The sequence below is a fragment of the Oenanthe melanoleuca genome, unplaced genomic scaffold (assembly GCF_029582105.1).
Source record: "Oenanthe melanoleuca isolate GR-GAL-2019-014 unplaced genomic scaffold, OMel1.0 S207, whole genome shotgun sequence".
Lineage (NCBI taxonomy): Eukaryota > Metazoa > Chordata > Aves > Passeriformes > Muscicapidae > Oenanthe > Oenanthe melanoleuca.
The window spans coordinates 9,687-25,860 of NW_026612856.1; the positions used below are offsets into that span (position 1 = coordinate 9,687).

The 16,174-nt window shown below is 43.8% G+C and overlaps 1 protein-coding gene across 1 annotated transcript; it reads left to right on the forward strand.

Annotated features, from left to right (window-relative positions):
- The first annotated feature begins 2,695 nt into the window (after window positions 1-2,695).
- Window positions 2,696-7,885, forward strand: LOC130266770 (uncharacterized). The gene is made up of 7 exons (XM_056516025.1): window positions 2,696-2,773; window positions 3,541-3,707; window positions 3,920-4,013; window positions 4,455-4,690; window positions 5,480-5,726; window positions 6,346-6,391; window positions 7,456-7,885. Exons 1-7 carry the CDS (start codon window positions 2,696-2,698, stop codon window positions 7,542-7,544), a joined length of 957 nt encoding a protein of 318 aa, XP_056372000.1. The 3' UTR covers window positions 7,545-7,885.
- The last annotated feature ends 8,289 nt before the right edge of the window (window positions 7,886-16,174 follow it).

Below are 16,174 nucleotides of genomic sequence, written 5' to 3' on the forward strand. Positions count from 1 at the left end.
TGGGAATGAGCTTAGAAAAAGAAGGAAGAGCCACATGGAAGCAGATCCCCATGTGACTGGTAAATGCAGGGCTGCTCTTGGCTGCTCTCCAACCCTCGGTACTCTTGTACTTTGTCCACTGAGGACTGTCATTAAGTGTTGTCTGTGGTGTGGTGTTCTCTCCCCACACATACCAGAACTCACGGGGAAACTTGCCATTAGCTCAGCAGCAAGGTTGCTCGACAGGAGAGGGGCTTTAAGCAAAGGAACAGTTGGTGCATTAAGTGGTACGAATGGGAGCATTGGGAGAAAGAGAAGCAACTTGTCCAAGGGGAAATGTTGGGTTCCAACCACACGAAAAGACAAAATGTCTTGCCGTGTAGATGGTCAGGCAGTTGAAGAGCTTGCCCCAGGAGTTGGTGCAGATGCATCCAGGGGGATTTTGAAGAGCAGCAGAAGGAGCCCTAAATAGCAAGGCCTGACATGATAGTTGAGGCTGCACTGGGGAGGCAGTGGGACGTCCTGAGGTCCCTTCTAGGCTGCATTCTCCAAGCTTACATGTACTTGGCTTTCCTTTCACTGTGCTTATAGGAAAGGGGGAAACAGTTGATTTGGGAGCAATCAGGGAAAAAACTATGCCAAATTGGACATGTTTCCTATCAAATTTTGGATGCTTTAGGACTGCTCTTGCGGTTACTACAAGCCATGAGGCTGATGTGGAGGAAGAGAACCTGCTTGCAGGAAGAGAACCTGCACTTGCAGGAAGAGAACCTGCACTTGCAGGAAGACAAGCTGCACTTGCAAGGAGAGTTGGAGAAGGTTAAAGTGGAGGTATGGAAAGCCTGTCCCAACAGAAGTAAATTATGGTGTGCTTGTTGCTTTCCTGTTCATGGTGAAAATTGGCAAAAGACAGAAGGAGAGAGACCTAAATAAGTAGTGGATATATTGCGCTTTAATCTACCTCTGTCCCTTCTGCCTCTTCTCCCCCCACCATGATGAGTTAGAGCTGCCTCTCCTCAGGGTTTCCCCACTTCACGGTCAGGGGCGTGGGATTCTCTCTCTGCTCCACATTCGAGGTCGTCCTGGTTTAAGAACACTCCCCAAGCAGCCCAGTGTGATTCCAAACTCCAGAGCAGGTGTGACGGTGCAGTTAACCTGGGAGCCTTTCTGAAATGGTGCTCACTGGGATATAACTGCTGCTGTCTCTTCTGGCCCCACCACACTGAGGCAAAGCTGCCATTCCTCAGGGATCCACTGCTTCCCCCTCAGTGGGAGCTGGCACCTCTCTCAGCGCTGCATTTGTCGTCTCCGCCACTTGAGAAAACTCCCCATGCTCCCCTGGCAGCGTGCTGTGCTCCAGAGCAGGTGCACTGGAGCAGTTTTCCTCTGACACTTCCAAGACTCCTTCCTTCTTTGGGAATCAAAGCATGTCAGTTCATGCTTTCATGCAGTAGCAAATTAAGTGAATACAAAGAGCATCACCACAGGTCCCCAGAAGGCTTGGAGCAGCAGTGTCAGTGCTTAGAACCAGGCTCTAGGGAATCTGTGGAGGGATGGGAGAGGCTGCTGTAGAAGAATAGGAAGTAACACAGCTTGTGTTCATTTGCTAGTAGAATCAAAGCTCTGAAGGTACTGGAGATGATTGCAGTTCCTTGGGCAGAGGGTATGGGCTGGTATCTGCAGCACATGAATCTTGGGCAGCAGCTGACTCCTCTGTATAAAAGCTCACCTGACAACTGTGGATTCTTTCTGTGGCTTTACAGTTGCAGGAGATGGAAGAGAAATATCTAAATTCTGAGCGTTGTGTTCAGAACTTGATGGCTGCCTTGGATGAGAAAGACAGACAAGAGGTAGCTGCTACCCTGGAACTGGAGGACCAGCTGTCAGCATACGTTGAGTACCAGAGTACTGTGAAACAACTGGAAGAACACATGCTGTGGTGAGGGAACAAGTGGGTTGGGGTGTCTGTTGCTTGCAGGAATTGGGAGGAAACAACAGGACACATACTCTGATTTTGAAGGACACTCTTGCTTTTGATTTTGTTTCTTCACATTGTACATCTGGAATTGGTGCTCTCCTTGGAGAATTTTCTTTAATAAGACCGATATGTCTCTTTAAGCCTTGAAATTCAGAATGCCAGATTGGAAGCCACTGTCCACCAACAAAGCAACAGGACTGAAGACCTGCAGAGAGACCAGCAAGCCTCTGCCTCAGTAAGCTGCTCATACTTGAGACGATTACAGTTCCTTGGGCAGAGGGTATGGGCCGGTATCTGCAGCTGTGAATGCTTGGGCAGCAGCTGACTCCTCTGTATAAAAGCTCACCTGACAACTGTGGATTCTTTCTGTGGCTTTACAGTTGCAGGAGATGGAAGAGAAATATTTAAATTCTGAGCGTTGTGTTCAGAACTTGATGGCTGCCTTGGATGAGAAAGACAGACAAGAGGTAGCTGCTGCCCAGAACCAGGTGTCAGCATATTTTGACTACCAGACTACTGTGAAAGAACTGGAAGAACACGTGACACGGTGAGGGAACAACACAGTGAGACGAGGTGTCTGTTGCTTGCAGAGTCTGGGTGGAAACCACAGGAGAGATACTCTGATTTGAGTGGTACTCTTTGGCTGTGTAACTTCATGCTGTTTATCTGGAATTGGTGCTTGTTCTTGTGGGTTCTGGCAATAAGACCTGTATTTCTTTTTAAGCCTTGAAATTCAGAATGCCAGATTGGAAGGCTATCCAGCAACAGAACGACAGGTTTGAAGCCCTGCAGAGAGACCTACCAGCCTCTGCCTCAGTAAGCTGCTCATAAATTTCGCTTTTCATGACTCCTGAGCCTAATTACCAATTTCTGTGGGTACATTTTATGGTGAGGTTTTCCTGGAGAGCCAAGGGGAGCTTGGTTCCTGCATTCTTTGAAATACAGGCTTCTCAGAAAGCAGCTGAGAACCTTGCTTTCACAGCAAGTGGCCTTTGAGTGGCATTTCTAGTTTTGAATAGAAGCAGTGAAGTTTTCCCTGCTTCCCCCTGGCAGCATGGGGCTGCTTAGCTGGAAAAGGAGGAGGGAGAGATCATTGGTTTTTTGGCTACCTCTTGGTAGCCAGCAGCATTTCTTTGTTGGAATTCACTCTGGAGACAGGCATAATTCTGCAACTGAAGAAGTAAAAGCCCCCATAATATGCTCAGCGCAAACCTCATGCCTGTGGAACACCATTGCCCTAGAACGCAGTGCCACAGCTGCAGCAGAAGGTTGCCAATGCAGCTCTAGAGCAATCCACATCCAAATCTTCACTGGCAGTTACTAGGAGCCACAAGGCTGACCTCTAGAAAGGCAACCTGTACTTGCATAAGGAACTAGCTAGGTTTGAGCAGAGTTAGGGAAAGCCTGTGCCTTTAGAATGAAGCTGTGGGTACCTATTTCTGCCAATACACCTTGAAAAAGAACAAGACAGTATTGACAAGTACTTGAGACGATTACAGTTCCTTGGGCAGGTATCTGCAGCAGCTGACTCCTCTGTATAAAAGCTCACCTGACAACTGTGGATTCTTTCTGTGGCTTTACAGTTGCAGGAGATGGAAAAGAAATATCTAAATTCTGAGCGTTGTGTTCAGAACCTAATGGCTGCCTTGGAGGAGAAGGAAAGAGAAACAACAGCTTTTGCCAAGAAACTGCAGGACCAGGTGTTGAAAAATTTGGAGACAGTGAAACAACTGCAAGAAGAGATGCAACGGTGAGTGAACACAGTGGAACCAAGTGTCTGTTGCCTACACAAGTTGGTTGGAAACCACAATAGATAGCTGGGTAGCCTTGTTGCATCACAGTAAATCATTATGGTTTTGAATGATGCTTTTGATTTGGTATGTTTTAGTCTGTTTTTTTTTTTTTTTTTTTGAATTGGTGCTCTGGCAGATTTTTATAATAAGGCCTTTATTTCTTGTTAAGCCTTGGATTTGAAAAGACCTGTTTGGAAGCAACTGTCCAACAACAAAGCAGCAGGATTGAAGCCCTGCAGAGAGAGCGTCAAGCCACTACCTCAGTAAGCTGTCGTAAATTTCTCTTTTCATGACTCCTGAGCCTAGTTACCTATTTCTATAGGGAAATGTGTATTTTTCCCAGAGAGCCAAGGGGAGATCAGTTCCTTCTCTATTCTGCTGAATAGAGGCTGCTCAGAAAGCAGCCTAGGATCTACTTGGCTTTCATAGCAAGTGGCCTTAGAGTGTTCTCTATGGCCTGTCCTACAGAATAGTGGCCTTTCATTAGTAGCTTTGAATAGTAGTCCTGCTTTGGGCTTCATCCTAAGTGAAAAGAATTACTTATAGTAGTAGCTCAGGGTTCTGCCTTGATTGCTGATGGTAGTGAGGAGGCACAGCTGCCTCTCTGAGCCAAGCTGGGCCCTTGAACTTGGGTACATACAATTGACAGGTGGGGAGAGTTCTCTTTTTCTTTGTGGTGGTTGAAGGTGCACTGTCTCTTTCAGGCACAGGCAGCCTCCCAGGAGAGACTGGAACACATCAAAGCAAGTCATCATGCTTCTCGGAGAAACCAGCTAAAAGACAGAATTGGACATCCTGAATGTGAATTGGACAAGATAAAAAAGACTCCACAAGACAGTACTTTCCCAAAAGAATGTGCACAGGCAGAAGTGGAAGAGGACAAGGAGCTGTATCCGGAGGAAGTGAAAACTAGACGATGCCTAGCAAAGAAAGTGGAAAGGCAAGTCCATATTTTTTGGAGTGACTCCTGTTTCCTCATGCATCTTCCTTCCAAATCACTCTTCTCCACCTGCTCAGCATCATGTGTGGAAGCATGAGATGCCATAATTCTGGTGCAAGACCCTTCCCCTTCATCAGCCTTCTCTTCATTTCTCTTTAGTGTTTCAGCAGGAACACCACAGTAGCAACATTATTGCATTAACAGCATACTTTTCAAGTTGATATTGTTTTAACTGGTAGCTTTTTTTTTAGCAGTCTGTATCATTTCTTCATCCTGCATACCACACCAAAGATCAATTTCATGTCCATTACCCTTTGAGTATGAATAGGAAGAAAGATTAGTTCTGCCATCATTGCTGCCATAAATAAAACTTTGAGTATGAATAGGCCCCCTCAGAAAACAGCATTAGATTCTGTGAAGGAAAACTAGAAATTATCTTTATTGGCTTCTGTTTAAGCAGTGGCTCTGAGCTTTGAGCTTCCCTTGGGAAGGGGGGCCAGCCCAGAGTTGTTTTGCTGGTGCCTTCCAGAAGAAGCTATGTAAACACAGGGCTTTCACAGAAGGCATCCAAGCCCTCATGCTGAGCAGTCCTAGGCGTTGGCAACACTTGCTGCTCCTTGCACCTGGTGTGATGTCTTAGAAACAGGCCCTAAACAAGCTCAGGTCAAATGATGTGCTATTTTTGGAGGCTCTTCATCTCAGAAGTCAAATAATACTCAAGGACCTGGAGACTAACTTTGGGAAAGTGTTACTACCAAAGGTAACTTTGTGTGCTTTGGAATGTTTCAGAGCTAAAGAGAGCCTTGATAAAGCCAATGCTAAGCACCTCTGGAAGCGCCTTAAAAAGCAATCGTCAGTCACAGGCAGCACTGTCAGAGGAGGTCTGGCTGCAGCTCCAGTTCTGCGTTCAAGTGCACTGGGACATCTTGGCAACCGTTCAGGACTGGACAGTAGTGTGAGTGCAGGAGACAGCTTGCAAAGGCAACGTAAGAAGTGCTTGTCATCAAGAAGGAGGCTTGTAGCCTCTGTGGCCAAGGTAAGCATTTTGAAATACCATTCCTGACTCCTGCTGGAGAGTGGCAGTGTGCAAGGTTCTCCCTCTTAGCATGAAGTTAAAATCCATTTATTGGTCCACATTGTCTAATAGGCCAAAGCAACTGCTAATCCTTAAAACAGTGCACAGCTGTACAATAAGGCTGAAGAGTTTTGGTCCTCAAAACTTTTGGTCCTGTAAAAATTTTCAAGAGGGTCAAAGGCCACAAAGTATTTAAGTCAAAGCAGGATTTTACTGCTGCTTGTCCATGCTTGAAAAATACTTGAGGCTTGAGGGGAGTTGTTCTTTTGGCACCACTGAGAAGAGTTTGGCTCCATCTCTGTTACTCCACCCTCCTGGTACTTAATACCCACAGACAAGGTGGCCTGAGCTTTGTCTACTCCAGGAAAGAAACAGGCACAGCTCTCTCAGCCTCTCCACACAGCTCACGTGGTCCAAGGCCTTTGGCATCTTCTTGGCCACCACAGGCCATCATCTCCATTTGCATGATACTTTTAGGTTTTATCACGTTGTCTGTGGGTTGTAAAAATGTTTTAGGAGTTGTAGCAGTTACATTTGAGTCATATTATGTCTTAACTGTATGTTTGATGTATAATTCTAGGTACAGCTGGAACAGGAGGAAAAACTCTCTAAGAAAATGGAAAAAGGTAATGTATCATTACATTGGGAGTGTTTTAAAGGAAAAAGGTGACTGTTTCTATGTCTTGACAGCTTTCAAGCCATTACTTTCATCTTCCTCTGCTAAGCACAGAGATGTTTTTCTGCTAGCTCTCCATTTTAGACTTGAATTTGAAAAGTTCCTGCTTCCCAAAATATTGCATAGAATGTTATGCACTTGCCTACGGAAAAACAGAAAGAAAATTAATCCACTGGCTCAAACAGAAACACTTGGTTGAAGATGAAGTTGCCCTTCACTAGAGTTCATTTCCAGCAAAAACATCAAGCCCCAGATTTTTATAGATCTTTATAGACTTCAGCCATCCCTTCCTTCCCTGTACATGGATTGCATTCAGTACTAAACCATACCATACATGTTCTTTGCTGTTAGGTTTTTATTTTTCTTGCTATGTATATGATTCTTCTTGCTTGTCTTTGTAGCCTAGATGTTGGCAGTCTGTTTTGAATATGTCAGAAGCACATGATCAGGGACAAAAGAGAACATTTCTTCAGGAAGAGATTGTTCAGTAGTGTTTAGGCAAACATGAGTTCGGTGCTTGCAGCATGGGGCATAAAACACCTCTACAATTTGAGGCCAGGAGTCCAAAGAGAAATCCACCTGCTTCAGGACAGCTGGTCCTCCAGAGTCTCTGCTTTGCAGGGGCTGCAGCTGTGTAGCTGTAGTGTTCCAAAAAAGCACAGCTTTGAACGTTTAAGGAAAGCAAAGCCTTGAGGCTGAAGAGCTCTGCAGGAGCTTTGCTAACAGGCACTGCTAAGGGCCACTGCAGTCGTGTGCAGTCCCAGAAGATGTTCACTGTGTCGCCTCCAGAACGTCTGTCGCTAGCTTTACAAATGCTGTTGACTGAGAAGCAAATGTGCACAAAATGTGTTTCTTCCTTTTGCCCAGCTCTTCCCTTGTTAGGTGTCCTTGGAAGTTTTGAAGCCTCATTCAGGCTTAGAGACTCTCAAGTCATGTAAAATGTTCTTAGAGTGCTTTATTTCTTCCTGTATGCTGTAAAAGTAACATAAGGAATGTTGTCTCTTTTCCCCACAGCCACTGATGAACTTGAAACTGGATTTGCTCGACTTTCAAAGAAGTTTCATTTGCCCCAGGATCGCCTTTCCAGAGCAAAAAAATATTAGTTCTGCCTCACAGTCTTTTCCTGACCCAGTCTCTCTCTTCTGCCCGAGTCTTCGGTTCTTCCCTCCCCACCACGTGCAATGACTTCGCCGGTGTCACCGGTCTCCATCTCCTTTGTAACCCAAGAGGTCGGCAATTCCAGGCTCCAGCCGTGTCTCTCGGAGTCTGTTCACAGGACTAGCGTCACCCATCTTCGCGCCCTTGGATATCCCGAAGGTTGGCACTTCACGGCCTCTTGCCTCGGGCTCCCACCCAACGCTTACCCTGCAGCAGTCGGCAGCTCGCGAGCCCAGCTGCCTGGGCCAGACGTGTTCCTCAGCATCTGATCAGGCACGTAACTAGATGGCATCTGAAACTCCCCTCCATGCCCTTTCCTCTTGTATTAATCCTTGCTGTCTTTTCTTGCCACCCATTCACCCAAGGCTGACAGCGGCACCCCCGCAGCACTAAATGCCCGAGACACCAATTCCACCCGAGCGCTATTCCGTCCCCAGCTCCCCCGCGCCTGCGCGGCCCGGCCCGGCGCTGCCCTCCTGCGCGTGCGCGGGGCCGCGGTCGGGGCTGCCGGGGGCGGCGGCCGCGGGCTGTGCCCGGAGCTGTTGCTGTGCCTGAGGTGCGCTGCGCAGGAGCCGCATGGAGTCGGGATCGCTGCCGGGACCTCCCCTCCCCTCCTCCCCTGCCCTGTCCCTGCTTGAGGCACGATACCGCCCGCCGTGTCTCTCCCGTCTAGGGACTGTGCCCGCGTTCCTGCTGCGGGACGAAAAGGATCTTCGGGTTCGGGAGGAAGGGGCAGCCGCCGTCCGGCAGCGCCTCCTTTCCCTGCCCCGCCGGTGCCTACGAGCTTCGGCAGAAGGACCTGGACAAGCTACAGCGTGCGGTCCTAGCGGCGGCCTGGCCCAGGTGCGGCAGGGACTGAAGAAGTACGGCATCGACGGGCGGGACAAGGCGGAGCGGTAAGGGCGGGAGCCGCGGACGGTGTCGGGAGCCCCAGCTGCAGCTGCAGCAGCCCCGGGAGCTCCCCCGCTCAGGAGCGGACCGGCGGCGTCGCTGGGAGGAGTGGGAGTGCGGGCGCCGCAGCCCTTGGCTGGCTGTGGGAATCGGGCTTGTGCTGCCAAAAACCCCTTGAATTCGGCTAGCTGTTGCCTTAGCATTTTTGACCCGGCCTCCTCAGTGCCCTCATTCCCGGAGTTGTGTGTCCTTGCTCGGGGGCGCAGGGGTGGAAGCGAGCTCCTAGCCTGGCAAAGGGGAGATGCAAGAGGAGCCCTGTGGCCATTCTCCAGCCAGGGTTTGAAGTCGGAGTGTAGTCGCACCTATCTATTCAGCTCTGAGGTGAATTCACCTCAGCGTGGGGGTTCAGTAGTTGGGCGCGAAGGATGCACTGCCTCAGCTGGGAGCAACTTAGAGAGAGGTGGACGCTGCAATTAGGAAGGAATGATAATGCAAAATAAACATGCTGTGTGTTGGTGCTGCTTGCATAGTTGTCTTTTGTGAGTGTGATGTGGCAGCCTAAGCCACAGTGTGGTTTTAGGTGGCAGTTATTTTTTTGCTCTGCGGCTTTGGTACAACTAATCAGTCCCTTGGAGATCTGGTCAGTGCCTTGCAGGAGAAGCTGTTGCTTCTGACAGGTGAGTCAAGCCCAGCAAGCACTTAACAGTTCTACTTTAAGGAGAAGCCCTGGGCTGCAGCATAGTTCCTAGTGATGTGTCATAAGCAAATGGGAAACACCTTATCTGAAAAGGCTCAGAGTCAAATCCTTTGTCATATTCTGAAGAGATGCTGGTTTTAGCAGAGTAGCTCAGCTTCCTAGGCTGGCTGTCCAGAAGGCCAGACAGCTGGCAGCAATAAAACTCATCTAGTTCTATTGCCCTAAAAACACCAAGCTTTATAGGAGGAAACACAAGCAAGGACTTCCTCGATGATGGTGTCTTTGTGTACAAGTAAACTGGTTAATTGACATCAGACCTAAGATGATGTGGTTTGAAGGACTGCTTTTCTTTCTGGCAAGAAATTGAATGAAAAAGTTAAGTTTTCCTGTGCTGGTTATATATTGTGGAAAGACAGTATTGCCCTCTTGTAGAGGACTTCCTCTGAAGTAAGCTTTTTTTGACTATGATAGTTTAACATTACAGGAAAGTCAAAAACTACTTTCCTGCAGTCAGGATCAGAGTGTTCTGCTCTCTGGTTTGCTGCATGTTGTTAGAGGAGTTTTGGTGCAAGTGTGTTCTTAGTTTTGCTTCAGTAGTAACAAAGCTGGAGAAAAAGGAGAAATTCTCAAAGTGCAGGGAAGCTGTAATATTCTTGCAGTTAAAGCCATCTCCTACATCTCAAATACACTTGTGACCACGAATGATCAAAGAAAAACTTAGAAGTTGACTTGCCATAGTCCTCAGATTCCCTAGCTTTGGTCTCTGTTGCTGTGCTGTGTGTGTAGTGCCACTGAGGGCAGCACTCAACACCTGGGCACAGGAATCTCTGCAGATTCAGTTCTACCGTGAGGGAAATGTCCCCTTACTAAGCAGATGCTGGGGAGGGTCTTTGCTAGCAAGTCCCCAAGCATTTGGTGTGCAGCTACTGGTAATGGAGTGGGTTCTTAAGCTTGAGATTTGCAAAGTGAAACTTGTGGTCATATGTTTATCAAAAAAGCCTGAAATTATCCCTATCTGTGCTAATTTAATTTATTTACTCTTTAGGACAGCTCTGCATTTGCTTGTGCAAATGGCCTTGTGGATGTAGTTATGTATCTAGTGGAAAACAAATCTTTTTGACAATGGTAACAGATTGCCACTGATTAAGGTACGTGGATTATGGTATATTCTTGCAAGTGAGACTGATTTTGAACTAAATGATGTATTTTTCAGTATTCTTTATGTAGACCTTTGTAAAATCATGCATATTGTGATTGGTGTGGAATGGGCATATGTTAGCTAATGTAACATATTCTAACATAATCTAATGATGAAGTGCTCGTAATTGCCAGTATTAGGGAGATGGGGGAATTGCAGCAAAGTGAAATGTAAATGCTGGAAGTTTTTTGTCTTTTGTGTTTCCAGGCAGTACAGTGCCAGGAAGAAAATGTGCAGCTATTCTGCTGGATCTTGGGTGCTGACCCAAATCTGGCAGATGCTGATGGCAACACTGCCCTTCACCTGGCTGTCCTGTCTGGTAATACTATGACCAGCAGGGCTGTTACTTGAGCATAATGCCAATATTGATGCCCAAAATAAGGTAATTTTTTATATTTGTTAATGAATTGCTTTCCAAAAGTTGCGTTCCTATTTTTCTTGAAGTTTTGTTTGTTTGGTTGATTTTTTAAATTTGATTTTTATCTTTATCTGCCCTTTTAGGAGGGATACCCCTCTTATTCTTGCTGTCTCTGAACATCATGAAGAAATAGTGGAGTTTCTCCTTAAGAAAGGAGCTGATGTGCATGCTCGAGATCAATGTGAAAGGTGAGGGACTGTCAAAACTTTACATTGGTCTCTTTAATATTCTTCAGATTGGCTTGAGAGAGGCATGGGAGTGAGGTCTGAAAAAATACTAAACAAGGAGCCACACAGTAGCAGTTACTTCTGTGTGACTCGTGAAAGACAGTCATACCTCCGTGGCTTGCTATCATATCTCCTTCAATGTTTTCCACGTGAAGATTGCAAAATGTGATGGCCTTTCTGGCAGGAAGCTTGTCACTAGCTCAGTGGCATTCCCTCAAATTGAAAAGCTATCTTCTGCATAGTAGTAGAGTTTGTAAGTGTTGTCTGTGTGGAAGCTTTAAACATGTAATTGTTTTGAGACCCTCTCCCATTTCATTGTTTCACTTAATGAAAAATGCTTTTTCTTTTTCGTTTTAAAGTAATGGAGAGAATACTTTTTTGAGGGCAAACAGAAACAAAAATAATTATAGTCACTGTGTAAAACAATCTGTTTCATATCATATTTCTTGGATCCTTCAGAACCCCACTTATGACTGCTGCTTCTGGTGGAGAGCTTAGTCTGATAAAGGTTCTTCAGTATGGTGCTGATGTTTCCCACAAAGACACTAGTGGATGGACAGCTGAGGATTATGCTGTTATTCATGGATATTCTAGGTAAATTTTAAACCATATCCTTAGAGTAAGTTGTGAGTGACCAGTGTGGTTTTTGATAATAGGACCAAGGTTTAATAGTGTGCTAGGACATGTGCTATAAGTGTGCTCAGTGATGTATTCGTAGAATCATTAGATTGGAAAAGGCCTCTAAGAATCAACCTAACACTGCAAGCCCACCACTGAACCACATCCCTAAGTGCCAATCTACCACATTGTATCTGGGCTCACTTTGAGAAGCTGGCTAGGAGACTTGCTGAGGTTCCTTCTGACATGATTTATCCTATTATCCTACGTGCAAGTCGTGTTTGTAGCACTGCTGAAAGCTTGGAGTGTGCTATAGAATGCCCTGGGTTTTCCACTTCTGTCTGCTGAATTACCTTTTTGATGCAGTGTGCAGTTGGTGATTCCTCTGCTTGAGTTTTAGAGCTTGATTATGCTTTTTGATTTTCATTATCTTTGCAAAATAATCTGTAACTGGGTAGACCAGCAGATGGTGTAATACCTAGTGTAATGTTCTATATAATGCTACATAAAATAATAAATCTCTGCTAGTGATGTGTACTTGTTTGTAAGATGAGTACTTTGTAAGTTCTTCATGTCTTGCTAAACCAGCACCATTTTGTTAATTGTTTACTAATGTAGGATATTAAAGGTATGCTTTTTAAAACTTTTTTTAGTTCAGGTGTGTTTCTATGTTTTCTAAACATCTAGGTATAAAAGTCCAAAAGACTCTGTCAAATAGCTCTGGTCTTTGTATTTCCTTTTTTTTTTTTTTTAAATTCAGTGTTGTTTGTTTGGAAATGCAGTCATTTATGCCTCCTTGTACTGAATTTACTTCCCAAAGCATCGTGCTGTTATGATGAGTAGAGTTGTCCATGTTTAATTTTTAAATGGTTAGTTTTTAGTGCTAAATTTAATTTCAACATGTCAATTAATGTTTGAACAGCAATAGATGACTTCTCCCAAGGAGACTCAATAGGATGAGACTTTAAAAATATCTAACACCTGAGGAATGACTTGAGAGACACTTGAGAGATAATTGCTTTGCTTTTGAAGAAGCTCTGAGAAAGAGGAACAATGACAGTTGGCATACCTCTGAGGAAGAGGAACTTGATTTTACCCCAAGGTATGGTGCATTTACAGAGAAACATCCTGTAAAAATAAGGGGTTTGAAGGCAAATTTTCTTTGGAACTGAAAGAAGCTGTAGCTCCAGCCAATATTGTTTTCAATTTAAAGCAATCTCTGGCCCACCAGCCTTCCTTCTGCTGTGAGTTTTTTCTAAAGGACCTGTAGCTGGGTCAGAGTGTGCAGTAGAGCCAAAAAGCATTAGGTGACAAGAGAACCACATAGTTCTATTTTTTCTTGTTCATGTGAGTCAGATTTGTAGACTTCAAAATTTGCAAGTTATTATTGTAACCTATCCTGTTCTTGTCCAGTCATTGTTATTGTTTTCTGTAAATTTGGGGATAGATTCCTAAGTGATAAAGGACATTTGTTTATCAAGATCTACAGAAATCCTTCATCACCTAGTTCTCCTTTCCTCAGCAGGTTCTTCAGGAGTGCTCAATGAGCAGATGAGTTACTCAAATGGGTCATCTATTTTCTTCTATAAGATGACATTCAGTACTTGCATGTGATCTCACACTGCATGTTTTTCCTTTTCAATGCTCAGGTAGTACTTTTTGTTAGTGACAAGCTCTCATGCCTACTGTTTTTACTAATGATCCTTAGAATTATCAGCTTGTGAGCGATGTCTGGAGCATCATCTCTGTTGCACTGGCATTGTGCAGTAATGTAGAACCTGAGTGTGGTAGTTGAACCCACTCTGTAATGCTGGAGATGCAAACCTGTTTAGATTTTACTTGGTTTCATTTTCTGCACTGATTGAAATAGAAATGATAAATTTTTCTGCCATGATTTTGAAATTTAGGGGTATTTTTTTAGTGTACTTGCAGGGGCTAAATTGATGCATAGTTACTTACCTTGCACACATTTGCAAGTAAGCATCCTGAAATGCAGTTTTGAATCTAATTGCATTTACTTAAGTATTGCAAATATTAGAAACAGATTTTTAGAATGGTTATGCATGAGCATTTTTGGAAAGAGTTTGCAGAGGGGTGCCTGCACAGTGTGAAATACTTGCTGAATTGGATGTGAGAGGAATGTTTATGTAGTTAGAAGTATAGGATGGAGCTGGCACTATCATAAGGACAGTCTGATTCTATTTACTGTTCAAGATTTGATGTGAACAAAGGATTTGTTGTTACTGTAAAAAAAATTCTTACATCTTTATTTACAGGAGCTGCAGAAGCCAAACCTGACACTGTTAATGAGTGCTTCACAGCAGTTCAGGAAAAACAGTAAGTTATTTGCAAAAGGTTGCATGATGTACTGCTATATAATATAGACTTGCTAAGTAGGTTTTTTTGGTTGATTTCAGGGTTTTTTTGAAATAGTAAATGAGGAAAGTAGCGTTTTGTCAACATTTATAATGCTAATAGTTCAGAATAAAAGAAGTCATTAAAATGAAGATATTAATCCCTCTTAAGTCCTTTTCCATCATCAAGTTCATGGTCCATCCTGCCCAACCTAATTTCTCCGTTTCTAAATATTCCAAATGGCTCCTCTCTTGTACATTAATCTGATAACATGACAATTACTGTTTACATAATTCCTTCTTTTCATATGCATTTTTTTTTTTGTACTTTAGGATGATGGTGGTGGTTCTAGAATTGAAAGTCCTAAGTCGCCAAAGAAAAGTCAAACAAAGAATCCCATCAAGTGCAAATGTAAACAAAGGAGACAATGAAGAATTTTTAAATCAAGATGTCTTGATGTTCCAGGTTGCTTGCAGCCTGGATGAAGAAGAACTGGAGGAGGAGGAGGAGGAGGAGGGAGAGGATAAAAATGGCAATGGAGATGGTGATGAAGATTAGGAGGAGGAGGAGGAGGAGGAGGAGGATGAAGATTTTACTGAAGAGAAAAAGGAGGAGGAAGAGCTGGAGGATGAAGAAACTGAGTCTAATGAAATACAGGAAGAAGACAAAACAGAATCTAAAGGGGAAATGAATCAGAAATTAGCATATTTCAATAAAGCAAAACATGATGGGGATGCTCAATGTGGAACTGGAGATGTCTGTGGTGATCATGAAATAACTAAAGAACGAGATGAAAAAGTGAAGGATTCTGTTGATACTCCTGTGTCTTTCATAGCTGGGTCTTGTGAAAAGTTTCAAGAAAATAAAACAGCAGTGTCTCCTAAGTTCATGAGTAATGAAATATCTTGCAAGTCAGTACCAAAACAAGCTGTCTTTCAAAATCTAAATAATCTGCAAGATATGCAAGAAAGCTTGAACAGGAAAACATGATTGAGGAGACATTTCACAGAAAGGCTGACTCCTGTTTTGCAGGCTCTGAAATGACAGACTGGAAAAAAGAGATACCTCAGCCTCTCTTAGATAGTTGTGGTGTCAAGGAGGAAAATCAAATTTCAGTGATGGCTTTGAAAGTGGCAATAATTCTTGGTTAGCAGAAAAAACCCCAGGACTTAAAGGTGAAAGAGCAACCTCTGTCATAGTTGAATATGTGGATGGTGAAGATACTGAAGAGAATATGAAGGAGTAGATGATAAAGTCTGTAAAGCACTGAAAGAAGAAAGTGAAAACTTGCACTTAAATGAGCAAGAAGTTTTGAGAGCAGCACTTCATTCAAGCACTGAAGTAAGTATAAAAGGATGATTCAATCACAAGGGTATTTTCTAAGGGTCATATATAGGTAAGAAACACATAGTAAACTGATTTATTTGAATGCTTATCTTTCACATATATCCATCTTTTCATCATCCATTTTTGATGTTAGTGTCTTACTTGGAGTCCAAGCAGTTTCTTTGCTATGGTATGGTAATATAGGATGGAGAAAGAGTAGGCAGTAGACTCTGGAATCAGTTAGATTTTTATCAGTTCTGTTACAGTTTTTATCCGTGAAGTTTTACTACCATTTAGGAAAATTCATGGTGTGATAGCTGAAAGTGAGGAAACAAAGGATTTTGAGTAAGATTGAGAGCAGGAAACCAATGATATTTTCTGTGGAGCAAAGTAGAGGGGAAAAAAGAAATATGCTCTGGAATGCTGTATCTAAATGAAGCTAGAAGTTAGATTGACATGAGGAATTGCTTGTGGAGGAACAGCAAAGATGATGTTTGTTACTGTTCTTTTCAGCTGTTTTGGTTGATCTCTTTTAGGGAGAATCATCTGACTACAAAGAAGAAGAGAAGGACAGTGCTGGCAGAAAGCTACAAACTACAGGTGTTGAGGATGTGAAAAATTCTGTTTGTAATGATTGGCACGAAGTCCACAAAGCTTCAAAGGACAACTCTGGTGAGAGAGAAATGACTTTGTAAATCCTGACCCTAAGTTCTTCATGTGAATATTAGTGCATAGAAAATGAATTCAAATGGTGATTGATTCCTATGATAGCAAAATATTCTCTTGCCTGTGAGTCCTAATGGGCATTGGCAGAGAGTGAGCAGATTGTGTTGCTTTTCATTCAT